At 44.7% G+C, this 27,544-nt stretch overlaps 1 protein-coding gene across 13 annotated transcripts in view; it reads left to right on the forward strand.

Annotated features, from left to right (window-relative positions):
- Positions 1–27,544, forward strand: part of LOC115102843 (muscleblind-like splicing regulator 1) — a 104,199-nt gene that overhangs the window by 62,275 nt on the left and 14,380 nt on the right. For 7 of the 13 annotated variants that reach the window (XM_029623217.2, XM_065005641.1, XM_029623209.2 and 4 more), the window contains exons 2-4: positions 25,500–25,670; positions 25,871–25,921; positions 26,156–26,359. In XM_029623217.2, the coding sequence (XP_029479077.1) occupies positions 25,602–25,670; positions 25,871–25,921; positions 26,156–26,359 (324 nt within the window). In that variant the 5' untranslated portion in view covers positions 25,500–25,601. The remainder of the gene's footprint in view (positions 1–25,499; positions 25,671–25,870; positions 25,922–26,155; positions 26,360–27,544) is intronic. The other 6 variants (XM_029623211.2, XM_029623213.2, XM_065005643.1 and 3 more) reach the window with 1 other exon arrangement.

Here is a 27,544-nt window from a genome sequence, read left to right on the forward strand (position 1 = left end):
TAATTATACACATCTGCTTTACACAATCAGATACGCACACACCTGCTCATGTTTAAATATAGCAACACGTAACAGTGTTTTCCCCCACTGCCTAACCCGAGACTTCTGTTGAATGGAACATTTTAGTGTAGAATATACAGTGCCTTGTGAAAGTATTCGGCCCCCTTGAACTTTGCAACCTTTTGCCACATTTCAGGCTTCAAACATAAAGATATAAAACTGTATTTTTTTGTGAAGAATCAACAACAAGTGAATCAACAACAAGTGGGACACAATCATGAAGTGGAACGACATTTATTGGATATTTCAAACTTTTTTAACAAATCAAAAACTGAAAAATTGGGCATGCAAAATTATTCAGCCCCTTTACTTTCAGTGCAACAAACTCTCTCCAGATGTTCAGTGAGGATCTCTGAATGATCCAATGTTGACCTAAATGACTAATGATGATAAATACAATCCACCTGTGTGTAATCAAGTCTCCGTATAAATGCACCTGCACTGTGATAGTCTCAGAGGTCCGTTAAAAGCGCAGAGAGCATCATGAAGAACAAGGAACACACCAGGCAGGTCCGAGATACTGTTGTGAAGAAGTTTAAAGCCGGATTTGGATACAAAAAGATTTCCCAAGCTTTAAACATCCCAAGGAGCACTGTGCAAGCAATAATATTGAAATGGAAGGAGTATCAGACCACTGCAAATCTACCAAGACCTGGCCGTCCCTCTAAATTTTCAGCTCATACAAGGAGAAGACTGATCAGAGATGCAGCCAAGAGGCCCATGATCACTCTGGATGAACTGCAGAGATCTACAGCTGAGGTGGGAGACTCTGTCCATAGGACAACAATCAGTCGTATATTGCACAAATCTGGCCTTTATGGAAGAGTGGCAAGAAGAAAGCCATTTCTTAAAGATATCCATAAAACGTGTAGTTTAAAGTTTGCCACAAGCCACCTGGGAGACACACCAAACATGTGGAAGAAGGTGCTCTGGTCAGATGAAACCAAAATTGAACTTTTTGGCAACAATGCAAAACGTTATGTTTGGCGTAAAAGCAACACAGCTCATCACCCTGAACACACCATCCCCACTGTCAAACATGGTGGTGGCAGCATCATGGTTTGGGCCTGCTTTTCTTCAGCAGGGACAGGGAAGATGGTTACAATTGATGGGAAGATGGGTGGAGCCAAATACAGGACCATTCTGGAAGAAAACCTGATGGAGTCTGCAAAAGACCTGAGACTGGGACGGAGATTTGTCTTCCAACAAGACAATGATCCAAAACATAAAGCAAAATCTACAATGGAATGGTTCAAAAATAAACATATCCAGGTGTTAGAATGGCCAAGTCAAAGTCCAGACCTGAATCCAATCGAGAATCTGTGGAAAGAACTGAAAACTGCTGTTCACAAATGCTCTCCATCCAACCTCACTGAGTTTGAGCTGTTTTGCAAGGAGGAATGGGAAAAAATGTCAGTCTCTCGATGTGCAAAACTGATAGAGACATACCCCAAGCGACTTACAGCTGTAATCGCAGCAAAAGGTGGCGCTACAAAGTATTAACTTAAGGGGGCTGAATAATTTTGCACGCCCAATTTTTCAGTGTTTGATTTGTTAAAAAAGTTTGAAATATCCAATAAATGTCGTTCCACTTCATGATTGTGTCCCACTTGTTGTTGATTCTTCACAAAAAAATACAGTTTTATATCTTTATGTTTGAAGCCTGAAATGTGGCAAAAGGTCGCAAAGTTCAAGGGGGCCGAATACTTTCGCACGGCACTGTAATATTAATTTAACGAACTGCTCCTGTCTCTCTCCCCTCCTCCCACCTCTCCCTTCTACTAATTTATCTGTGCTTCATATCTAGAACAATCTGACCCTGGCAACTCTCTCACACACACACACACACACACACACACACACACACACACACACACAGACACACACACACACACACACACACACACACAGCATTGTGTTCTTGTTGGTCTGTGGTTAGATCAGAGGGTGTGTGTGATTGTGAGGTTGTGATGGGAACAAGAGCATGTCTTTATTCTCAGTGTCAGCCGTCCCTGTCCCTTCTCTAAACAGATTCCCTTTCTATCCCCACCCATACAATGATTAGCTCACACACACACACACACACACACACACACACACACACACACACACACACACACACACACACAGCTACACCGCTTTGCTGGGCTACACCACCTGTGACCTTTCCTGCAATGAGCAGTTCACCTAGCATTACATAGCCAGTTACCCACTCACACACATACACAGCTAACAAGCTATTTAGTCAGTTAGCAGGCCCATTATAGTCAACCATTAGACAGGTGAGAGAAGGGCTTCGGGGCAGAGCTATTCACTTAGCTTATCTCAATCAACAACTATTCACGCCATCGCTACCTCTCCGCCAGAGAGGTGAAGGATGAATCGTGTTGCCACTGTCTGGACTGGTAAACCACTCTGGCATCTCTCTCTCTCTCTACACCTGTTCTCTTTCACCCTCCCACATGCACGTACGTACATACATACACACACAATCACAAATCAAATACCATTGTATTTTTTCCCATGCTTCATAAAGAACAGGTGTAGACTAACATTGAAATGCTTACTTACGAGTCATTTTCCAACAATGCAGATTTAAAGATAAAACAAAAATAGAAATAGTGACACGAGGAATAAAATAAATATACAGTGAATAACGAATAACAATAACGAGTAAAAATAACATGGCTATATACAGGGGTACCAGGTAATAACATGGTTATATACAGGGAGGTAATAACATGGTTATATACAGGGAGTACCAGGTAATAACATGGCTATATACAGGGGTACCAGGTAATAACATGGTTATATACAGGGAGGTAATAACATGGTTATATACAGGGAGTACCAGGTAATAACATGGCTATATACAGGGAGTACCAGGTAATAACATGGTTATATACAGGGAGGTAATAACATGGTTATATACAGGGAGTACCAGGTAATAACATGGCTATATACAGGGAGTACCAGGTAATAACATGGTTATATACAGGGAGTACCAGGTAATAACATGGCTATATACAGGGTACCAGGTAATAACATGGTTATATACAGGGAGGTAATAACATGGTTATATACAGGGAGTACCAGGTAATAACATGGCTATATACAGGGAGTACCAGGTAATAACATGGTTATATACAGGGAGTACCAGGTAATAACATGGCTATATACAGGGGTACCAGGTAATAACATGGTTATATACAGGGAGGTAATAACATGGTTATATACAGGGAGTACCAGGTAATAACATGGCTATATACAGGGGTACCAGGTAATAACATGGTTATATACAGGGAGGTAATAACATGGTTATATACAGGGAGTACCAGGTAATAACATGGTTATATACAGGGAGTACCAGGTAATAACATGGCTATATACAGGGAGTACCAGGTAATAACATGGCTATATACAGGAAGTACCAGGTAATAACATGGCTATATATAGGGGTACCAGGTAATAACATGGCTATATACAGGGAGTACCAGGTAATAACATGGCTCTATACAGGGAGTACCAGGTAATAATATGGCTATATACAGGGGTACCAGGTAATAACATGGCTATATAAAGGGAGTACCAGTACCGAGTGAATTTGCAGGGATACCAGGTAATAACATGGCTATATACAGGGAGTACCAGGTAATAACATGGTTATATACAGGGAGTACCAGGTAATAACATGGCTATATACAGGGAGTACCAGGTAATAACATGGTTATATACAGGGAGTACCAGGTAATAACATGGCTATATAAAGGGAGTACCAGTACCGAGTGAATGTGCAGGGATACCAGGTAATAACATGGCTATATACAGGGAGTACCAGGTAATAACATGACTATATACAGGGAGTACCATGTAATAACATGGTTATATACAGGGAGTACCAGGTAATAACATGGCTATATACAGGAAGTACCAGGTAATAACATGGTTATATACAGGGAGTACCAGGTAATAACATGGCTATATACAGGAAGTACCAGGTAATAACATGGCTATATACAGGGAGTACCAATACTGAGTCAATGTGCAGGGGTACCAGGTAATAACATGGCTCTATACAGGGAGTACCAGGTAATAACATGGCTATATACAGGGGTACCAGGTAATACCATGGCTATATACAGGGAGTACCAGTACCGAGTCAATGTGCAGGGGTACCAGGTAATAACATGGCTATATACAGGAAGTACCAGTACTGAGTCAATGTGCAGGAGTAGCTATGGATATATAGGTAGGGGTAAAGTGACTAGGCAACAGGATAGATAATAGACTTAGCTGTAGCAGCATTGTATGTGGTGAGTGTGAAAGTGTGTGTGGGTGTATGCTTGTGTGTGTGTGTGTGTTGGTCTGTCAGCATGTGTGAGTGTGTGGGTGTATGTTTGTGTGTGTGTGTGTGTGTGTTGGTCTGTCAGTGAAAGTATGTGTGAGTGTGGGTAGAGTCCAGTGTGTGTAGGTGTATGTTTGTGTGTGTGTGTTGGTCTGTCAGTATGTGTGAGTGAGTGGGTAGAGTCCAGTGTGTGGGTAGAGTCCGGTGTGTGTGGGTGTTGGTCTGTCAGTGTGTGGGTAGAGTCCAGTGTGTGGGTAGAGTCCAGTGTGTGTGGGTGTTGGTCTTTCAGTGTGTGGGTAGAGTCCAGTGTGTGGGTAGAGTCCAGTGTGTGTGGGTGTTGGTCTGTCAGTGTGTGGGTAGAGTCCAGTGGGTGTTGGTCTGTCAGTGTGTGGGTAGAGTCCAGTGTGTGGGTAGAGTCCAGTGTGTGGGTAGAGTCCAGTGTGTGGGTAGAGTCCAGTGTGTGGGTAGAGTCCAGTGTGTGTGGGTGTTGGTCTGTCGGTGTGTGGGTAGAGTCCAGTGGGTGTTGGTCTGTCAGTGTGTGGGTAGAGTCCAGTGTGTGGGTAGAGTCCAGTGTGTGGGTAGAGTCCAGTGTGTGGGTAGAGTCCAGTGTGTGTGCATGGAGTGGTTGCAAGTTAGTAGGGAAAAAAGGGTTCTTGTAGGTAGTCCGGGTAGCCATTTGATTGGCTATTTAGCAGCCTTGTTTAGCAGTCTTATGGCTTGTGGGTAAAAGCTTTTCAGGGTCCTGTTGGTTCCAGACGTGCACTGGTACCGCTTGACGTGGGGTAGCAGAGAGAACAATCTATCGCTTGGGTGGCTGAAGTCTATACAATATTTATGGCCTTCCTCTGACACCGTCTTGTTTGAGGTCCTGGATGGCATCACTGGCTCGGTCCCAGTGATGTACTGGATGATGGTGTTGGGAGTCGTGTGTGGCCATGTAGTCGTGGGTGAACAGAGAGTACAGGAGGGGACTAAGAACGCACCCCTGACGGGCCTTTGTGTTGATGGTCAACATGGCAGATGTGTTGTTTCCTACCCTTACCAGCTGGGGGCGGCCCGTCAGGAAGTCCAGGATCCAGTTGCAGATGGAGGTGTTCAGTGCCAGGGTCCTAAGCTTGGTGATGAGTTTGGAGGGTTTGTTGAATGCTGAGCTGTAGTCAATGAATAGCATTCTTACAAAGGTGTTCCTCTTGTCCAGGGGGTTGAGGACAGTGTGGAGTGCAATAGAGATTGTGTAATATGTGGATCTGTTGGGGCAGTGTGGAGTGCAATAGAGATTGTGTAATATGTGGATCTGTTGGAGCAGTGTGGAGTGCAATAGAGATTGTGTAATATGTGGATCTGTTGGGGCAGTGTGGAGTGCAATAGAGATTGTGTAATATGTGGATCTGTTGGGGCAGTGTGGATCTGTTGTTGGGGCAGTGTGGAGTGCAATAGAGATTGTGTAATATGTGGATCTGTTGGGGCAGTGTGGAGTGCAATAGAGATTGTGTAATATGTGGATCTGTTGGGGCAGTGTGGAGTGCAATAGAGATTGTGTAATATGTGGATCTGTTGTGGGGCAGTGATCTGTTGGGGCAGTGTGCAATAGAGATTGTGTAATATGTGGATCTGTTGGGGCAGTGTGGAGTGCAATAGAGATTGTGTAATATGTGGATCTGTTGGGGCAGTGTGGAGTGCAATAGAGATTGTGTAATATGTGGATCTGTTGGGGCAGTGTGGAGTGCAATAGAGATTGTGTAATATGTGGATCTGTTGGGGCAGTGTGGAGTGCAATAGAGATTGTGTAATATGTGGATCTGTTGGGGCAGTGTGCGAATTGGAGTGGGTCCAGGGTGTCTGGGATGATGGTGTTGATGTGAGCCATGACCAGCCTTTCAAAGCATTTCATGGCTATAGATGTGAGTGCTACGGGGCGATAGTCATTTAGGCAGGTTACCTTGGCCGGTAATAACAAATTATTATTATTATGAGATATCTGATGTTGATACAGGATTAGGACTGTGCAATTCACAGGATTACAGTTAAGAGATCAGATTACTGTAATTGTATATAATAATATAACACAGGATTAACGGGACAACTCTGCCAAATTATTACCCCATAGTGGGGCAGAAACGTGCTATTTCTTATCAGTGTTCTTATCACGTCTTAGTGTTTTGTAGGCAGAGAGAGAGAGAGTGGGATGAAATATATTGAGAAACAGAAATGTACACAAAAATGGAGAGACCTCTCCCAACTTTTCAGCTTTTGACGTTTCAAAGGTTGGTTGCTAAGATACCATTTCCATGCTTGCAATTTGAACAAAGTTTGTAGAAAGCTAAGAGAAAGAGAGGGACTGGAGAGGGGAGAATATCCAGATCGTATAGGCTACATGGACCTTAACTGACTGCGGCTGTGGAAAAAATGCCATTTTTGAGTTACCCGCCAATCTAAATTATTAGTCAATCAACACAACCAGGGGGTGACATTTGTGCTACTGTATACTTGATATTTGACCATGGGCATTCCTGAGAGCCACCACTCTCTTCAAGTGAGAACAGCTCTATAAGTAGGCATGTCAGTGACATGGGGTGTGTGTGTCTGGTTGTGTGTACATGCGACACAGACATACAAGGCCACCAAGTTATCAGGAAAAATGTTCCCTATATTTTTCTGTGTATAACCCAAAGGAGAACGACTGCCAACTCTCATTGAAGCCACGATAGTTCAAGGCCGACAGCGGTACTGCAGGCATTGCTTGCAGAAAACAGGATCCCCCATTATAGTGACTGGAAAAATGTCAATCTTTGTGGTCAATCTTCATGTCAAGAAATATGTTTGGGAAGGCAATCATGGTATAATTGATTATAATACACTGGATGTATGTCCTTGAACTGATTATTTAAAAATCGCACACAGAAAAGATATAAGAATAATTTAGTTGTTAATGACAGCCTGCAGTACCCCGGTTGGCCTCCAATTTGAGTTACTCAATGAGAGGGGGCATGGACTCTACAAGGTGTCAAAAGGACAAAGCGTTCCACAGGGATACAGGCCCATGTTGGCTCCAATTTGAGTTACTCAGTGAGAGGGGGCATGGACTCTACAAGGTGTCGAAAGGACTCTACAAAGCGTTCCACAGGGATACAGGCCCATGTTGGCTCTAATTTGAGTTACTCAGTGAGAGGGGGCATGGACTCTACAAGGTGTCGAAAGGACTCTACAAAGCGTTCCACAGGGATACAGGCCCATGTTGGCTCTAATTTGAGTTACTCAATGAGAGGGGGCATGGACTCTACAAGGTGTCAAAAGGACAAAGCGTTCCACAGGGATACAGGCCCATGTTGGCTCCAATGCTTCCCAGAGTTATGTCAAGTTGGCTGGATGTCCATTGGGTGGTGGATGGGATATTCACAGGAATCTGTTGAGTGTGTAAAACCCAGCAGCGTTGCAGTTCTTGACACAAACCAGTGCGCCGGGCTCCTACTACCAAACCCAGTTCAAAGGCACTGAAGTCTTTTGTCTTGCCCGTTCACCCCTCTGAATGGCACACATACACAATCCATGTCTCAAGGCTTGAAAATCCTTATTTAATCTGTCTCCTCCCCTGTCTCCTCCATCTATACTGATTGAAGTGAATTTAACAAGTGACATCAATAAGGGATCATGGCTTTCACCTGGATTCACCTGGTCAGTCTATATCATGGAAAGAGCAGGTGTTCTTAATGTTTTGGTATAGCCCCAACTTAAAAACAGATTTCTAAAGCCAGCTCTCTTTGTCAGTCTACATTACGTAAACCCCTCTGTGTGGCTGTGACATGCTGTGTGGTCTGATTTGTGTCTGTCTCTCTCCCACATAGTTTAGGGTCATAGTTAATATGTCACTGGGGGCTGTCATAGCTTTAATCATAGATTAACGCTCTCCGGACCCTTCATGCCACCATAAGCCCCCTGGACAGAGCCGGTCCCTGCCCACTAAGCCCAGTGTGTGTGTGTGTGTGAGTGTGTGTGTGTGTCACACCATTGAGCCCTGAGTCATTACCAGTGTCACCTGAGTCCCCCTAAGAGAGCCATTACACCGCCCAGATGAACTCGTGGTGCAGGCCATGCAGTGAGCAGCAAAAGCCTCCTCACATAATGTGCTGCCTGTGTGTGTGGGGGTGTGTGTGTGTGTAGGGGGATTGCTATGTCAGTGTGTGTACATTGTATGTACAGTACATAGTGGGGTTACTGGATCAGTATGTGCCTGAGTGTGTGGGGGTGGGGGTGTGTGTGTGTCACACCATTGAGCCCTGAGTCATTACCAGTGTCACCTGAGTCCCCCTAAGAGAGCCATTACACCGCCCAGATGAACTCGTGGTGCAGCCCATGCAGTGAGCAGCAAAAGCCTCCTCACATAATGTGCTGCCTGTGTGTGTGTACATTGTATGTACAGTACATAGTGGGGTTACTGGATCAGTATGTGCCTGTGTGTGTGGGGGTGTAGGGGGATTGCTATGTCAGTGTGTGTACATTGTATGTACAGTACATATTGGGGTTACTGGATCAGTATGTGCCTGAGTGTGTCTTGTGTATAAGGATGGGGTAGATGAGAGAAACGTGTTTTCCAGTGTGTATTAGCGTGTGGATGTGTTCTCTGTATTCCCCAGTGCATTATATTGTTTTAGTCATAGTCACAGTTATTGCCTCTTGTTAGTTTCCCAGTCGCTCTGTTTTTGTAGCCTGCTGTGTTATGATCAGTGATGAGAAGCCTTATCTCTGTCCTCTGTCCCAGTGACTTCTGGACAGCCATATTGAGAGATGAAAAGCCCCCTATCCTCAGACACACACTGTGAATGGAGCTTTGTTCCCCAACAGTCAAGCAGAGTGAAAGGACGGGGCCTGGTGGTTTGGCCTCTATGCTCCTCCCTGAGTGATTATATACAGAACATAAACACAGCCCATATGAGGAGTCGTGTGTTTGGATTCTGCAGGTAGAAGCATGTGTGTTTGTGTGGGGGGTAAATGTAGTGTGTGTCTGTTCTGTGTCTGGTTTGTGTGTGTGTGTGTGTGTGTGTGTGTGTGTGTGTGTGTGTGTGTGTGTGTGTGTGTGTGTGTGTGTGTGTGTGTCTGTGTGTTTTGGAGGGGGTGAGGATTAGATGACTCAGTGATAGCATGCCAAGGTGTCTAAAAGCTCCTTGCTGTTCTGTCCTCTGTCCAGACACACACTCAGAGCTCCTCGCCGCTCGGTCCTCTTGCCTTCACAGGAAGTGGTGCGGCACCTCCCAGCATTCTTTGCAGGCTGATTCATTGTTTGCTTAAATCCAACACGGTGACAAAGTATGGTGTGTGTCTGCACTTGTTGCTCTGGCCAACCATCTTGCTCCGTTCAGCACCAAATAAGAGCAGTGTCCCTGATTCTGAGCAGAGAAGGAGGGAGAGATGAACGGAGGAGAATATATATATGATTAAGGTTTCATCTTTAAGTTGAATAAACCTGTTTCAGCTTATTCAGCTAGCAAGGTTATAGTGTCCCCTCACCTATTCTCTGTCTCTCACAAACATCTGTTAGGTATGAATGACACAGCAAAAGTAGTGAAAATACCCTACTTTACTTGCAAATAGATCAAACCCTTTTCATCCATTTATTTCTCTTATCGTATGATAGTTTATTATAAGCCTTGCTTGGAGCTGAATAGTCACCTTCAAGCTACCTTCGGCCTCATGTATGTGAAAAATATGCCACAAAACATGCGTGCGCCAGTTTTCACACAACAATTGGCATTTCTAAAAACAGAACGTGACCATGAGAAAGTGCTTATCCTCCCGCAAAATGTAGACCTAGTGGTTGAAGTATTGCATTGCAAGAAGGCAAAAGTAGCCTCGTAGCTTTGTGCAAATGTGGAATATATGTATGAGGACACTCTTATTCATAACAAAAAAACATGTGGCTAAATATAATAACAATCATTTTCCATCATACTCGCGAAATAGCCTGCAGTCTACAACCGGGTAGGAGAGGCTACCATTCGTCCCATCTCTCATTTCATTGGACCCACTTCACAGTAGCAAATAGAAAATCTATTTATTTTTGCTCAATGCGATCCAATCGAAGCGCAGTATAACGGTAGAACAGACGTTTCACCTTTTCCATCCATGTTTGTAGGCTACATCTGAATACTGTCATGTCAAATTTCTTGAGTAGACAATATTTCATTTATGCAGATAAAAAACTCAGCAAAAGAAAGAAGCGTCCCATTTTCAGGACCCTGTCTTTCAAAGATTATTCGTAAAAATCCAAATATCTTCAGAGATCGTCATTGTAAATGGTTTAAACACTGTTTCCCATGCTTTTCAATGAACCATAAACAATGAATGAACATGCACCTGTGGAATTGTTGTTAAGACGCTAACATTTTACAAACTAAGATTAAGATTAAGGTCACAGTTATGAAAATGTAGGACAATAAAGAGGTCTTTCTACTGACTCTGAAAAACACCAAAAGAAAGATGCCCAGGGTCCCTGATCATCTGCGTGAATGTGCCTTAGGCATGCTGCAAGGAGGCATGAGGACTGCAGATGTGGCCAGGGCAATAAATTGCAATGTCCGTACTGTGAGACGCCTAAGACAGCGCTACAGGGAGACAGGACGGAGAGCTGATCGTCCTCGCAGTGGCAGACCACGTGTAACAACACCTGCACAGGATCAGTACATCCGAACATCACACTTGCGGGACAGGTACAGGATGGCAACAACAACGGCCCGAGTTACACTAGGAACGCACAATCCCTCCATCAGTGCTCAGACTGTCCACCATAGGCTGAGGGAGGCTGGACTGAGGGCTTGTAGGCCTGTTGTAAGGCAGGTCCTCACCAGACATCACCGGCAACGACGTCGCCTATGGGCACAAACCCACCATCGCTGGACCAGACAGGACTGGCAAAAAGTGCTCTTCACTGACGAGTTGCGGTTTTGTCTCACCAGGGGTGATGGTCGGATTTGTGTTTATTGTCGAATGAATGTTACACCAAGGCCTGTACTCTGGAGCGGGATTGATTTGGAGGTGGAGGGTCCGTGTTTATCATCCAAGGAATGAGCGTTACACCGAGGCCTGTACTCTGGAGCGGGATCGATGTGGAGGTGTCCGTCATGGTCTGGGGCGGTGTGTCACAGCATCATCGGACTGAGCTTGTTGTCATTGCAGGTAACCTCAATGCTGCTCAATGCTGTTTCACCTTTATTTAACCAGGTAGGCCAGTTGAGAACAAGTTCTCATTTACAACTGCAACCTGGTCAAGATAAAGCAAAGCAGTGCGACAAAAACAGCAACATAGAGTTACATGTAAACAAACGTACAGTCAATAACATTATGTACAATGTGTGCAAATGTAGAAGATTAGCGAGGTAAGGCAATAAATAGGCCATAGAGGCGAAATAATTACAATTTAGCATTAACACTGGAGGGATAGATGTGCAGATGATGATATGCAAGTAGAGATACTGGGGTGCAAAAGAGCAAGAAGATAAATAACAATATGGGGATGAGGTAGTTGGGTGTGCTATTTACAGATGGGCTGTGTACAGCTGCAGCGATCGGTAAGCTGCTCTGACAGCTGATGCTTAAAGTTAGTGAGGGAGATATAAGTCTCCAACTTCAGTGATTTTTGCAATTTGTTCCAGTCATTGGCAGCAGAGAACTGTAAGGAAAGGCGGCCAAAGAAAGTGTTGGCTTTGGGGGTGACCAGTGAAGTATACCTGCTGGAGCGCGTGCTACGGGTGGGTGTTGCTATGGTGACCAGTGAGCTGAGATAAGGCGGGGCTTTACCTAGCATAGACTTATAGATGACCTGGAGCCAGTGGGTTTGGCGACGAATATGTAGTGAGGGCCAGCCGACGAGAGCATACAGATCACAGTGGTGGGTAGTATAAGGGCTTTGGTGACAAAACGGATGGCACTGTGATAGACTGCATCCAGTTTGCTGAGTAGAGTGTTGGAGGCTATTTGTAAATGACATCGCCGAAGTCAAGGATCGGTAAAATAAACGCAGTTGACAGTGGGAGGATTTATTTTTATTTTTTCAAAAACGGTTATAAATGAGGCCCCTGGCACATTAGAACAGTGGAATAGGGCTTGTTTTCCAGCAGCAGAGGAAAGAGAGTCCTCAGATTTGCCAGGCTATATTTAAAAGATTATTCTTATGAAACAGTATAACCCAGTTGCTTCTAATAATGAAAGTATGAAAGTAATGAAAGTACAATAATGATAACTTACATTAGACCGAGATATAAAGAACTGTTGCATATGGATGTACAGGATATTTGAATAATGAAGACAATTTCACTGTTGTAGCCTTGCTTTTCCTCTCCTCACGAAATCATAGTGATTATAGGTCTTTATAAGTCTGTGGTGTTCCATTACAGAGTTTCCTTTATGTATCTGTGAGGGATCAGGGAGCAAGCAGGGATTACACTGCTGTTAGGACTGGAACACTGGGCTGGTCTGTTGCCGTGTACATGGTGGGTGCTCCTCAAGGCTCCTCAAGGCCCCTGGTGTAATAACAGCACAGAAGCAAGACAACATCATATGAGAGAGAACATCTGTCTGACTGTCTCTCTTTCCCCGTCTCTCTATTCATCTCTGTCTCTCTCTTTTTTTATCTCTATCCATCTACGTGTGTCTCTCATTCTGTTGCTGTGTGTCTCTTGCTCCCTCTACCTTATCACCCTTACACTCTCTCTCTCCCCCTCATTCCTCTCTATCTCTGACCGTCACTAAGGACTTCTCATGCAGCAGGTTCTAGTATTTCACTGACGCAGGGTTACGCTACCATACGTGACTCACTTTGTCTGTCCCCTTCCCAGCTTACACCGTCTGACATTTCCTCTGCTGGGGCATATTTCACTATTCAAAATGGCAGCCTTCTTTAGCCACTGCTCTTATTTCTGCACAAGGGATGACTCAGCAGAGCTGCCGTGGCAGTAAAGTCAGGCCCTAATGGTTTCCTCTGCGGGGGTCAACGGTCCTCCCTCGCCGAATGCCACTAGAGTAAATCCAACGTGGAACGGATGGGGTCAGGTGGGGGGGGAGCGCAACGTGATCCCTCACGGCTCGTTAACTAGCCCCCCCACCCCGCATGCCAGTCTCTGGCTGACTGCTATCAGAGCTGCAGCTCTGTTTCAGAGCTCCTCCTCGCTGCTCACCATTATGTGTCAGAATGTTTATGAATGCCAGTTCAGCTCATGAGATTTGAGCTCATGCTAGTAGCTTTGAATATGCTCAGTTCTGCTCAGTTTTAGATCTTCTTTTCGGGAACAGTTCTGCTTAGAGCTAGAACCTCTTTTCAGAACACTTCTTCGTAGTTCTAATCAAATGTTTATTTGTCACATGTGCCGAATACAACAGGTGTAGACCTTACAGTGAAATGCTTACTTACTGTACAAGCCCTTAACCAACAATGCAGTTAAAAAAAAAGAAAGTGTTAAGTAAAAAATAGATAAGTAAAACATTTAAATAACTAATATTTAAAGAGCAGCAGTAAAATAACAGTTGCGAGGCTTAATACAGGGGATACCGGTACAGCGTCAATGTGCGGGGCCACAGGTTAGTCGAGGTAATTGAGGTAATATTGTATATGTAGGTAGAGTTAAAGTGACTATGCATAGATCATAACCCGAGAGTAGCAGCAGTGTAAAAGAGGGGGTGGGGGACAATGCAAATAGTCTGGGTAGCTATTTGATTAGCTGTTCAGGAGTCTTATGGATTGGGGGTAGAAGCTGTTAAGAAGCCTTTTAGACCTAGACTTGGTTCTCCGGTACCGCTTGCCAACAACAGTCTATGACAAGAGTGGCTAGAGTCTTTGACAATTTTTAGGGCCTTCCTCTGACACCGCCTGGTGTAGAGGTCCTGGATGGCAGGAAGCTTGGCCCCAGTGATGTACTGGGCCGTACGCAGGTACCTTGAGGTCGGAGGGTGAGCAGTTGCCATATCAGGCAGTAATACAACCAGTCAGGATGCTCTCGATGGTGCAGCTGTATAACTTTTTGAGGATCTAAGGACTCATGCCAAATCTTTTCAGTCTCCTGAGGGGGAATAGGCTTTGTCTGTCTTGGTGTGTTTGGAGCATGTTAGTTTGCTGGTGATGTGAATGCCAAAGGAACTTGAGGTTCTCAACCTGCTCCACTACAGCCCCGTCGAGGAGAATGGGGGTATGCTCTATCCTTCCTTTTCTGTAGTCCACAATCATCTCCTTTGTCTCACGTTGAGGGAGAGGTTGTTATCCTGGCACCACACAGCCAGGTATCTGACCTCCTCCCTATTGGCTGTCTCATCATTGTCTGTGATCAGGCCTACCGCTGTTGTGTCGTCGGCAAACTTAATGATGGTGTTGGAGTCGTGCCTGGCCATGCAGTCATGGGTGAACAGGGAGCACGCACACTTGAGGGGCCCCCGTGTTGAGGATCAGCATGGCAGATGTGTTGTTACTAGAGGTCGACCGATTAATCGGCAGGGACGATTTCAAGTTTTCATAACAATCGGTAATCAGCATTTTTGGACGCCGGGTATGGCCGGTTATATTGCACTCCGCGAGGAGACTGTTTGGCAGGCTGACCACCTGTTACGCGAGTGCAGCAATGAGCCAAGGTAAGTTGCTAGCTAGCATTAAACGTATCTTATAAAAAACAATCAATCTTCACATAATCACTAGTTAACTACACATGGTTGATGATATTACTAGATTAACTAGCTGGTCCTGCGTTGCAAATAATCAATGCGGTGCCTGTTAATTTATCATCGAATCACAGCCTACTTCACCAAACAGGTGATGATTTAACAAGCACATTCGTGAAAAAAGCACCAATGTACCTAACCATAAACATCAATGCCTTTCTTAAAATCAATACACAAGTATATTTTTTTAAACCTGCATATTTAGTTAAAAGAAATTCATGTCAGCAGGCAATATTAACCAGGTGAAATTGTGTCACTTCTCTTGCGTTCAGTGCAAGCAGAGTCAGGGTATATGCAACAGTTTGGGCCGCCTGGCTCGTTGCGAACTGTGTGAAGACCATTTCTTCCTAACAAAGACCGTAATTCATTTGCCAAAATTTTACATAATTATGACATAACATTGAAGGTTGTGCAATGTAATAGCAATATTTAGACTTAGGAATGCCACCCGTTCGATAAAATACAGAACTGTTCCGTATTTCACTAAAATAATTTATGTTTAGTTTCCAGATTTGACCATATTAATGACCTAAGGCTCGTATTTCTGTGTGTTTATTATATTATAATTAAGTCTATGATTTGATAAAGCAGTCTGACTGAGCGGTGGAAGGCAGCAGCAGGCTCGTAAGCATTCATTCAAACAGCACTTTCCTGCGTTTGCCAGCAGCTCTTCGTAATGGTTGAAGCCCCACGCTGTTTATGACTTCAAGCCTACCAACTCCTGAGATTAGGCTGCCAATACTATAGTGCCTATAAGAACATCCAATAGTCAAAGGTATAGGAAATACAAATGGTATAGAGAAATAGTCCTATAATTCCTATAATAACTACAACCTAAAACTTTTTACCTGGGAATATTGAAGACTCATGTTAAAAGGAACCACCAGCTTTCATATGTTCTCATGTTCTGAGCAAGGAACTGAAACTTAGCTTTCTTACATGGCACATATTGCACTTTTACTTTCTTCTCCAACACTGTGTTTTTGCATTATTTAAACCAAATTGAACATGTTTCATTATTTATTTGAGGCTAAATGGATTTTTATTGATGTATTATATTAAGTTAAAAATAAGTGTTCATTCAGTATTGTTGTAATTGTCATTATTACAAATATATATATAAAAATTGGCCGATTAATCAGTATCAGCTTTTTTTGGTCCTCCAATAATCGGTATCGGTATTGAAAAATCATAATCGGTAAAGCTCTAGTTGTTACCTACCCTCACCACCTGGGGGGCAGCCCGTCAGGAAGTCCAGGATCCAGTTGCAGAGGGAGGTGTTTAGTCCCAGGGTCCTTAGCTTAGTGATGAGCTTTGAGGGCACTATGGTGTTGAACGCTGAGCTGTAGTCAATGAATAGCATTCTCACATAGGTGTTCCTTTTGTCCAGGTGGGAAAGGGCAGTGTGGAGTGCAATAGAGATTGCGTCAACTGTGGATCTGTTGGGGTGGTCTGCAAATTGGAGTGGGTCTAGGGTTTCTGGGATAATGGTGTTGATGTGAGCCATGACCCGCCTTTCAAAGCACTTCATGGCTACAGACGTGAGTGCTACGGTTCAGTAGTCCTTTTAGGTAGGTTACCTTAGTGTTCTTGGGCACAGGGACTACGGTGGTCTGCTTGAAACATGTTGTTATTACAGACTCAAGGAGGGAGAGGTTGAACATGTCAGTGAAGACACTTGCCAGTTGGTCAGCGCATGCTCAGAGTACATGTCCTGGTGTGAATATTGACCTGTTTGAAGGTCTTACATCGGTGCAGTACGATTCAATCTTAGTCCTGTATTGACAATTTTCCTGTTTGATGGTTTGTCTGAGGGCATAGCGGGATTTCTTATAAGCGTCCGGGTTAAAGTCCCGCTCCTTGAAATCAGCAGCTCTGATTGGGTATGTGCGTATGGTCACTGTGGGGATAACGTCATCGATGCACTTATTGATGTAGCCAGTGACTGATGTGGTGTACTCCTCAATGCCATCCAAAGAATCCCGGAACATATTCTAGGATAACAGTCCTGTAGCTTAAGATCTGCTTCATCTGACCACTTCCGTATTGACCAAGTCACTGGTGCTTCCTGCTTTAGGTTTTGCTTGTGAGCAGGAATCGGGAGGATATAATTATGGTCAGCTTTACCAAATGGAGGGCGAGGGAGAGCTTTGTGTGTATCTCTGTGTGTGGAGTAAAGGTGGTCCAGAGTGTTTTTCCTCTAGTTGTATATTTAACATTCTGGTGGTAATGAGGTAAGACAGATTTAAGTTTCCCTGCATTAAAGTCCCTGGCCACTAGGAGCGCCGCCTCTGGATGAGCAAATCTCTGCAGATTTAGAACATCTTTTCAGAACAGTTCTGTATGGATCTAGAGCCTCTCAAAACAAGCGTTGTGTAGTTTCTCTCCAAGTTTCTGACTCACAGCTTTTGTACATTAGCCAGTTAGCCCATCAGTCCAGTCTAAGAACTGTATCGATATTTCAATTTGGCCTCTCCTTTTTGACCTCTCTGAACATGTTTACAATCATAACTCCTGTTACATTTACATACATTTAAGTCATTTAGCAGACGCTCTTATCCAGAGCGACTTACAAATTGGTGCGTTCACCTTAAGACATCCATAACTTGGTGATGTGTTACCATCACATAGAGTAGCCCTTCTGCCTGCATGCGTCATTTAACTTGAATGACAGAGAAGTTGAGTCTTTCAGCGGTATCCAGATTTTCATACTGTTTCTGTACCATACCTGGGTATACGTATTAGTGAATGTGCACACAAGGGGCGCTATTTCTATAAATACAGTGAGGGGAAAAAAGTATTTAATCCCCTGCTGATTTTGTACATTTGCCCACTGACAAAGAAATTATCAGTCTATAATTGTAATGGTAGGTTTATTTGAACAGTGAGAGACAGAATAACAACAAAAAATCCAGAAAAACGCATGTCAAAAGTGTTATGAATTGATTTGCATTTTAATGAGGGAAATAAGTATTTGACCCCCCCTCATCTCAGAAAGACTTCTGGCTCCCAGGTGTCTTTTATACAGGGAGGGAGTGCTCCTAATCTCAGCTTGTTATCTGTATAAAAGACACCTGTCCACAGAAGCAATAAATCAATCAGATTCCAAACTCTCCACCATGGCCAAAACCAAAGAGCTCTCCAAGGATGTCAGGGACATGATTGTAAACCTACACAAGGCTGGAATGGGCTACAAGACCATCGCCAAGCAGCTTGGTGAGAAGGTGACAACATTTGGTGCGATTATTCGCAAATGGAAGAAACACAAAAGAACTGTCAATCTCCCTCTGGCCTGGGGCTCCATGCAAGATCTCACCTCATGGAGTTGCAATGATCATGAGAATGGTGAGGAATCAGCCCAGAACTACACGGGAGGATCTTGTCAATGATCTCAAGGCAGCTGGGACCATAGTCACCAAGAAAACAATTGGTAACACACTACGCCGCGAAGGACTGAAATCCTGCAGCGCCCGCAAGGTCCCCCTGCTCAAGAAAGCACATATACATGTCCGTCTGAAGTTTGCCAATGAACATCTGAATGATTCAGAGGACAACTGGGTGAAAGTGTTGTGGTCAGATGAGACCAAAATGGAGCTCTTTGGCATCAACTTAACTCGCTGTGTTTGGAGGAAGAGGAATGCTGCCTATGACCCCAAGAACACCATCCCCACAGTCAAACATGGAGGTGGAAACATTATGCTTTGGGGGGGGTTCTGCTAAGGAGACAGGACAACTTCACTGCATCAAAGGGACGATGAATGGGCCTACGTACCGTCAAATCTTCCCTCAGCCAGGGCATTGAAAATGGGTCGTGGATGGGTATTCCAGCATGACAATGACCCAAACACATGGCCAAGGCAACAAAGGAGTGGCTCAAGAAGAGCACATTAAGGTCCTGGAGTGGCCTAGCCAGTCTCCAGACCTTAAACCCATAGAAAATATGTGGAGGGAGCTGAAGGGTCGAGTTGCCAAACGTCAGCCTCAAAACCTTAATGACTTGGAGAAGATCTGCAAAGAGGAGTGGGACAAAATCCTTCCTGAGATGTGTGCAAACCTGGTGGCCAACTACAAGAAATGTCTGACCTCTGATTGCCAACAAGAGTTTTGCCACCAAGTACTAAGTCATGTTTGCAGAGGGGGTCAAATACTTATTTCCCTCATTAAAATGCAAATCAATTTATAACATTTTTGACATGCGTTTTTCTGGATTTTGTTGTTGTTATTCTGTCTCTCACTGTTCAAATAAACCTACCATTAAAATTATAGACCGATTATTTCTTTGTCAGTGGGAAAACGTACAAAATCAGCAGGGGATCAAATACTTTCCCCCCCACTGTACAATTTAGACAACAGGGATCTTGATCCAGGAGGGGATTGAATGTCTCTTCTGTAACCAAGAAGCTTGATCTTGACATCGTGCCTCTTAGTTAGCAAATTAACAAACCAAATGCATAGCTGGAGCCCTGAGCTAGATATGATTTATTTGACACATCTTAGATTTCTTATAGTTATATTTAACTTATAGTTAGGTATAAGCATTGCTGAAGCAGCCCCCCCCCACCATAACAACATATATATTGAAAATCATATTTCGAGATACCCAGATACCGTATAAATGGTATGTCGCCCAAGCCTACTTTCAACCATTTACCATTTAACCTACATTTCACATGCCAGTCGTTAAGCCATTATCTATAGCAATTTAGGTTAAGTACATGTAGTGATAGGGTTTAATAACAGTGTTTAAACCAGCCAGTCAGCCACACAGCAGTGCTGAGGCAGGGATCATGAGATCAAATTTGACCCAGTTGTTGACATTTCTGAGTCACAAGTCTCAACAAGTCAGATGTCTGCCTAGGCTAGACGTCCCTCTGTTTGTGATAGACACTGTCACACACACACACACCACACCACACACACACTGTCCCGAGGCGTTACGTCTCCTGTTGTAGTTGTGACTGACGTGGTGTGCTGTGACGCAGACACAACAACACTCTTATGCACAACACTTTTTCCTGCCTGTATCTGAGTAACGAAACTTCTGAGGGTGCATCTCAATTGTGCAAAGTGGTTTCCTCTCCTTATCTCCTTTCCTTCCTCTCCACTGATCTGAAAACCCAGAATGAAAGCAATATGGAGAATGCCCGCCAGGAATTTGCTTCCTTTGACCTGTCCAAGTATTTCATGTCATTGCGAATAGAGGAAAGGAAACAAAGAGAGGCATATATGTTAGACTATTGAGAAGCACCCAGGCAGCAGCTCTATTTGTGATTGAGTGTGCCCACTGGGCACTGATGTAAATTCAACACCTATTCCACGTTGTTTCAATGTAATTTCATAAAAATTATGTGGAAACGTTGATTCAACCAGTGTGTCCCCAGTGGGAGGACCCTGCTACCTCGGCCGGTCAGCTCAGCTGTGCCCGTGGAATGTCAGTAAATAATATCTGTCGTAAAGAACAGGGCTATGTGTGTGTGCCACCTGTTACATGAACATGACTCCAGTGTGCCACCTGTTACATGAACATGACTCCAGTATGTGTCACCTGTTACATGAACATGACTCCAGTGTGCCACCTGTTACATGAACATGACTCCAGTGTGTGCCACCTGTTACATGGACATGACTCCAGTGTGTACCACCTGTTACATGAACATGACTCCAGTGTGTACCACCTGTTACATGAACATGACTCCAGTGTGCCACCTGTTACATGGACATGACTCCAGTGTGTACCACCTGTTACATGAACATGACTCCAGTGTGTGCCACCTGTTACATGAACATGACTCCAGTGTGTGCCACCTGTTACATGAACATGACTCCAGTGTGTGTCACCTGTTACATGAACATGACTCCAGTGTGCCACCTGTTACATGAACATGACTCCAGTGTGTGTGCTACCTGTTACATGAACATGACTCCAATGTGTGCAACCTGTTACATGAACATGACTCCAGTGTTTCACCTGTTACATGAAAATGACTCCAGTGTGCCACCTGTTACATGAACATGACTCCAGTGTGTGTGTCACCTGTTACATGAACATGACTCCAGTGTGTGTGCCACCTGTTACATGAACATGACTCCAGTGTGTGTGCCACCTGTTACATGAACATGACTCCAGTGTGTGATACCTGTTACATGAACATGACTCCAGTGTGCCACCTGTTACATGAACATGACTCCAGTGTTCCACCTGTTACATGAACATGACTCCAGTGTGTATGCCACCTGTTACATGAACATGCCTCCAGTGTGTGTCACCTGTTACATGAACATGACTCCAGTGTGTGTGCCACCTGTTACATGAACATGCCTCCAGTGTGTGTCACCTGTTACATGAACATGACTCCAGTGTGTATGCCACCTGTTACATGAACATGCCTCCAGTGTGTGTCACCTGTTACATGAACATGACTCCAGTGTGCCACCTGTTACATGAACATGACTCCAGTGTGTGCCACCTGTTACATGAACATGACTCCAGTGTGTGTCACCTGTTACATGAACATTACTCCAGTTTGCCACCTGTTACATGAACATGACTCCAGTGTGTGCCACCTGTTACATGAACATGACTCCAGTGTGTGCCACCTGTTACATGAACATGACTCCAGTGTGTTTCACCTGTTACATGAAAATGACTCCAGTGTGTGTCACCTGTTACATGAACATGGCTCCAGTGTGTGTGTCACATGTTATATGAACATGGCTCCAGTGTGTGTGTCACCTGTTACATGAACATGACTCCAGTGTGTGTCACCTGTTACATGAACATGACTCCAGTGTGTGTCACCTGTTACATGAACATGACTCCAGTGTGTGTCACCTGTTACATGAACATGACTCCAGTGTGTGTGTCACCTGTTACATGAACATGACTCCAGTGTGTGCCACCTGTTACATGAACATGACTCCAGTGTGTGTCACCTGTTACATGAACATGACTCCAGTGTGTGTCACCTGTTACATGAAAATGACTCCAGTGTGTTTCACCTGTTACATGAACATGACTCCAGTGTGTGTCACCTGTTACATGAACATGACTCCAGTGTGTGTGTAGGCCTGTGTGTGACACTTGAACTACTCTGTCCCCGGTGTGTGTGTACGCCTGTGTGTGACACTTGAACTATTCTGACCCCAGTCCATCAGGATTTCTGCGACTCAGACCCCTCCTTCTTGGCAGCGTGTATTCCTAGCAGACAGCATAAAACGATCTCTCCTAGTTCATTATCTCCTGGCACTGACGCTTTGAAGTTTGACCTCATATTGCCCTGTGATACAATATCTATGTATCATATGAGTGAAATGTATTTATACCTCCTGTCTGACATGTAGCCTAGCTGGATGTCTGGATAGCAGTCCTCCAGCCAGCAGCATACCACCCTCCGCCAGCAGCATACCACCCTGCTGCATACCACCCTGCAGTATACCACCCTGCAGCATACCACCCTGCGCCAGCAGCATACCACCCTGCAGCATACCACCCTGCGCCAGCAGCATACCACCCTGCAGCATACCACCCTGCGCCAGCAGCATACCACCCTGCAGCATACCACCCTGCGCCAGCAGCATACCACCCTGCAGCATACCACCCCGCAGCATACCACCCTGCAGCATACCACCCCGCAGCATACCACCCTGCAGCATACCACCCTGCAGCATACCACCCCTGCAGCATACCACCCTGCAGCATACCACCCTGCAGCATACCACCCCGCAGCATACCACCCCGCAGCATACCACCCTGCAGCATACCACCCTGTGGCAGCAGCATACCACCCTGCAGCATACCACCCTGCATCCCACTGCTGGCTTGCTTCTGAAGCTAAGCAGGGTTGGTCCTGGTCAGTCTCTGGATGGGAGACCAGGTGGTGTTGGAGGGCCAGTAGGAGGCACTCTTTCTTCAGGTCTAAAAAATATCCTAATGCCCCAGGGTAGTGATTGGGGACATTGCCCTGTGTCATGTGCCGTCTTTCGGATGGGAAGTTAAATGGGTGTCCTGACTCTCTGAGTTCATTAACGATCCCATGGCACTTTTTGTAAGAGTAGGGGTGTTGACCCCGGTGTCCTGGCTAAATTCCCAAGCTGTCCTTCATACCATCACGGTCACCTAATCATCCCCAGCTTACAATTGACTCATTCATCCCCCTCCTCTCCCCTGTAACCATTCCCCAGGTTGTTGCTGTATATGAGAATGTGTTCTCAGTCAACTTACCTGGTAAAATATATATATATATATTTTAAGCGTCACAGAGTCCCTCTTCTGACCTGAACAAACACACATATGCAGACACACACACACATGCTCAAGTATGGATAAAGACACACACTCACACACACACTGACACACGCACAAAGAAACACACACAGACATTTTTGTCCCACAGGATAGAGCAGAAATAAAGAGCCCTTAACAATTAGTTAGTGCCAGGCATAGCCCAGACCTAGGGTGAAACAGGGTTAGCGGCTATAAACAGCTCCCAGCATATCACACACACACTGACACAGTCACACAGAAACACACACAGTCGTCAGCTGAACGCGGCCCTCCAGTCTCCTTTTCACCTCTTTTAACACCTGATTTACTTAACAAAAGGCACTTCTCAATAGGTGGTCCAGGTAAGTCATGACATAGCAAAAGTATGGGTGGGGGGGTCCTTTCCTCTTTTGTTCTCTATTTCTCCTCTATTGTTCCTCAAGCAAGGGACGAGGCTGATGACATCACTGATTCCCAACAGACCAACTCTTTGATTTAATTTTTATTTTATTTCACCAGGTAGGCCAGTTGAGAACAAGTTCTCATTTACAACTGCGACCTGGCCAAGATAAAGCAAAGCAGTACGACAAAAAAACAACAACACAGAGTTACACATGGGATAAACAATCGTACAGTCAATAACACAATAGAAAATCTGTATACAGTGTGTGCAAAAGGAGTAAGGAGGTAAGGCAATAAATAGGCCATAGTAGCAAAGTAATAATAATTTAGCAATTTACACTGGAGCGATATATGTGCAGATGAGGATGTGCAAGTAGAAATACTGGTGTGCAAAAGAGCAGAAAAAAGTTAATAAAAACAATATGGGGAGGAGGTAGGTAGCTGGATGGGCTATTTATAGATGGGCTGTGTACAGCTCCAGTGATCAGTAAGCTGCTCAGATAGCTGATGCTTAAAGTTAGTTAGTGAGATATGTCTCCAACTTCAGCGATTTTTGCAATTCGTTCCAGTCATTGGCAGCAGAGAACTGGAATGAAAGGCGGCCAAATTAGGTGTTGGCTTTGGGGATGACCAGTGAAATATACCTGCTGGAGTGCGTGCTACGGGTGGGTGTTGCTATAGTGACCAGTGAGCTGAGATAAGGCTGAGCTTTACCTAGCAAAGACTTATAGATGACCTGGAGCCAGTGGGGTTGGCGACAAATATGTAGTGAGGGCCAGCCGACGAGAGCATACAGGTCGCAGTGTTGGGTGGTATATGGGGCTTTGGTGACAAAACGGATGGCAATGTGATAGACTGCATCCTGTTTGCTGAGTAGAGTGTTGGAGGCTATTTTGTAAATGACATCCGCCGAAGTCGAGGATCGGTAGGATAGTCAGTTTTATGAGGGTATGTTTGGCAGCGTGAGTGAAGGAGGCTTTGTTGCGAAATAGGAAGCCGATTCTAGATTACATTTTGGATTGGAGATGCTTAATATGAGTCTGGAAGGAGAGTTTACAGTCTAGCCAGACACCTAGGTATTTGTAGTTTTCCACGTATTCTAAGTCAGAACCGTCCAGAGTAGTCATACTAGTCGGGCAGGCAGGTGCGGGCAGCGATGTGTTGAAGGGCATGCATTTAGTTTTACTAGCATTTAAGAGTAGTTGGAGGCCACGGAAAGAGTGTTGTATGGCATTGAAGCTCGTTTGGAGGTTTGTTAACACAGTGTCCAAAGAAGGGCCAGGAGTATAGAGAATGGTGTCGTCTGCGTAGAAGTGGATCAATGAATCACCCGCAGCAAGAGCAACATCATTGACATATACAGAGAAAAGTGTCGGCCCGAGAATTGAACCCTGTGGTACCCCCATAGAGACTGCCAGAGTTCCGGACAACAGGCCCTCCGATTTGACACACTGAATTCTATCTGAGAAGTAGTTGGTGAACCAGGCGAGGCAGTCTCCTTGAAGTTTGTTTTCTCTAAAAAACACAATTTTGCTCAAAACATTTTTTTGTGTGTACTTAACTGTATTTATACTTGGGATATCGCTTTTCAACAGTAAAAGTTCAAGAATCACCGGAGGACGTCTTTAAAGCAGTGCTGCCTGAATCTGAATCAACTTACTTTACTTTGACACATTGCTTCTCTCTCTTGCTGTCCAAACCCCACTCCCCTTTCACATCTCCCTCTCCCTCTCTCAGGGCCGTTGTTCCAGGGAGAACTGTAAGTATCTGCACCCCCCTGGCCACCTAAAGACCCAGCTGGAGATCAACGGCAGGAACAACCTCATCCAACAGAAGAACATGGCCATGCTGGCCCAGCAGATGCAGCTCGCAAACGCCATGATGCCCGGCACACAGCTACAGCCTATGGTGAGACAAATACAGTAGGGATGTGAAGTCACACACATACACAATGGTGAGAGAACACACACATGCACAAATGTGCGCACAAATGCACACACACACACATACACACACATACACGTGAGTGGAAAAGAATATAACTGAACTGTGACTGAATCCCAGGACCTGAAACCCCTCTTCATTTTATTCAACCTTTGCCAATCCAGGTTAGTCTCTATGACCTGGTCCAAGACAGCAACAGGTTCAGTTTACATCAAGTAATTACATGACAATACTTACAGTCGGCTGCGTCTCAAATGACACTCTATTCCCTATGTAGTGTACTACTTCTGACCATGCAGAGCCCAAAAGCAGTGCACTATATAGGGAATTCAGTATCAGTGTAGATAAGCCACATAACATTGAATACAGTACATTTAACATACCAGGAAATATAACCTCTCACCTTTGACCCATGTCTCTATCCGCCCGCCCCCTCCTCCCGATTGCAGCCTATGTTCTCTATGGCACCAGGCCTGGCCACCAATGCCAGCGCGGCGGCAGCCTTCAACCCGTACCTGGGCCCGGTATCGCCCGGCCTGATGCAGGCAGAGATCATGCCCAGCCCGCAGGTCCTCATGGCAGGCCACCACGGCCAGGTCCCCAATGCTGCAGCCGCAGCTGCACAGAAACTCATGAGGACAGACAGACTGGAGGTAAGCGATTCAGATTGACGGACATCCCCCCCCCGCTCCAGCAGCCTGTGCTGATTCTAGGCCACATCATGCTGTGTTAACATAAAGCCAGTGCTGCCCTCTGCTGCCCTTCAAATGCCATGTTCAACACACAGTGACTTTGCTCAATGCTTATGCCTGTATGACTAACCACGTTTCCATCTACCGTAATTCCTGGACTATTAAGCGCACCTGAATATAAGCCACACCCACTGAATTATTAAAAAAGATGTATTTTGTACATAAATGTACAAATGTCTACATGTCTATAAGCAGCAGGTGCCTACCGGTACATTGAAACAAATGAACATTACATAGCCTTTAAACTAAACACGGCTTGTTACAAAAATAAATAGGCTTTTAAACGAAACACGGCTTGTTACAAAAATAAATAGGCTTTTAAACTAAACACGGCTTGTTACAAAAATAAATAGGCTTTTAAACGAAACACTGCTTGTTACAAAAATAAATAGGCTTTTAAACGAAACACGGCTTGTTACAAAAATAAATAGGCTTTTAAACGAAACACGGCTTGTTACAAAAATAAATAGGCTTTTAAACGAAACACGGCTTGTAACAAACATTTTAAAAAAAATAGCAGTAAACAGTAGCCTACCAAGAAAGTCATTGGTCACTATCTTCCTCCTCCTGTGCACTGAAACGACTGAAGTCATCTCCTTCGGTGTTGGAATTGAATAGCCTCAGTTGAAACACCTTGGCCGTCTGCTCTCTGTGTGTTGACCCAGTCTTCAACTTATTTTCTAGTTCGGGCCATCTGCTTTTCTTCCCTCTGAAAGCTTTTGTTGTCTTTTTTGAGTCAGTTCCTCACGCTGCTGTTTCCAACGTCTTATCATTGACTCATTAAGGCCAAGCTCCCGTGCAGCAGCTCTATTTCCTTTTCCAACAGCCAGATCGATCGCCTTCAACTTGAAAGCTGCATCATATGCATTTCTCCGTGTCTTTGCCATGATGAGGGTGACAAAATGATTACCGTAATTAGAATGGTGGGAAGTTTGAGCGCGCTCGATTTAAGTCACATTTATGTGACGGTGCTCAGTTTTTTGGCGGCATGAATCTTGTGAAAGCGGGAAAAATCCATAAACTAGCCGCGTCATTGTATAAGCCGCGAGGTTCAAAGCGTGGGAAAAAAGTAGCGGCTTATAGTCC

This window comes from Oncorhynchus nerka, linkage group LG20, assembly GCF_034236695.1.
Source record: "Oncorhynchus nerka isolate Pitt River linkage group LG20, Oner_Uvic_2.0, whole genome shotgun sequence".
Lineage (NCBI taxonomy): Eukaryota > Metazoa > Chordata > Actinopteri > Salmoniformes > Salmonidae > Oncorhynchus > Oncorhynchus nerka.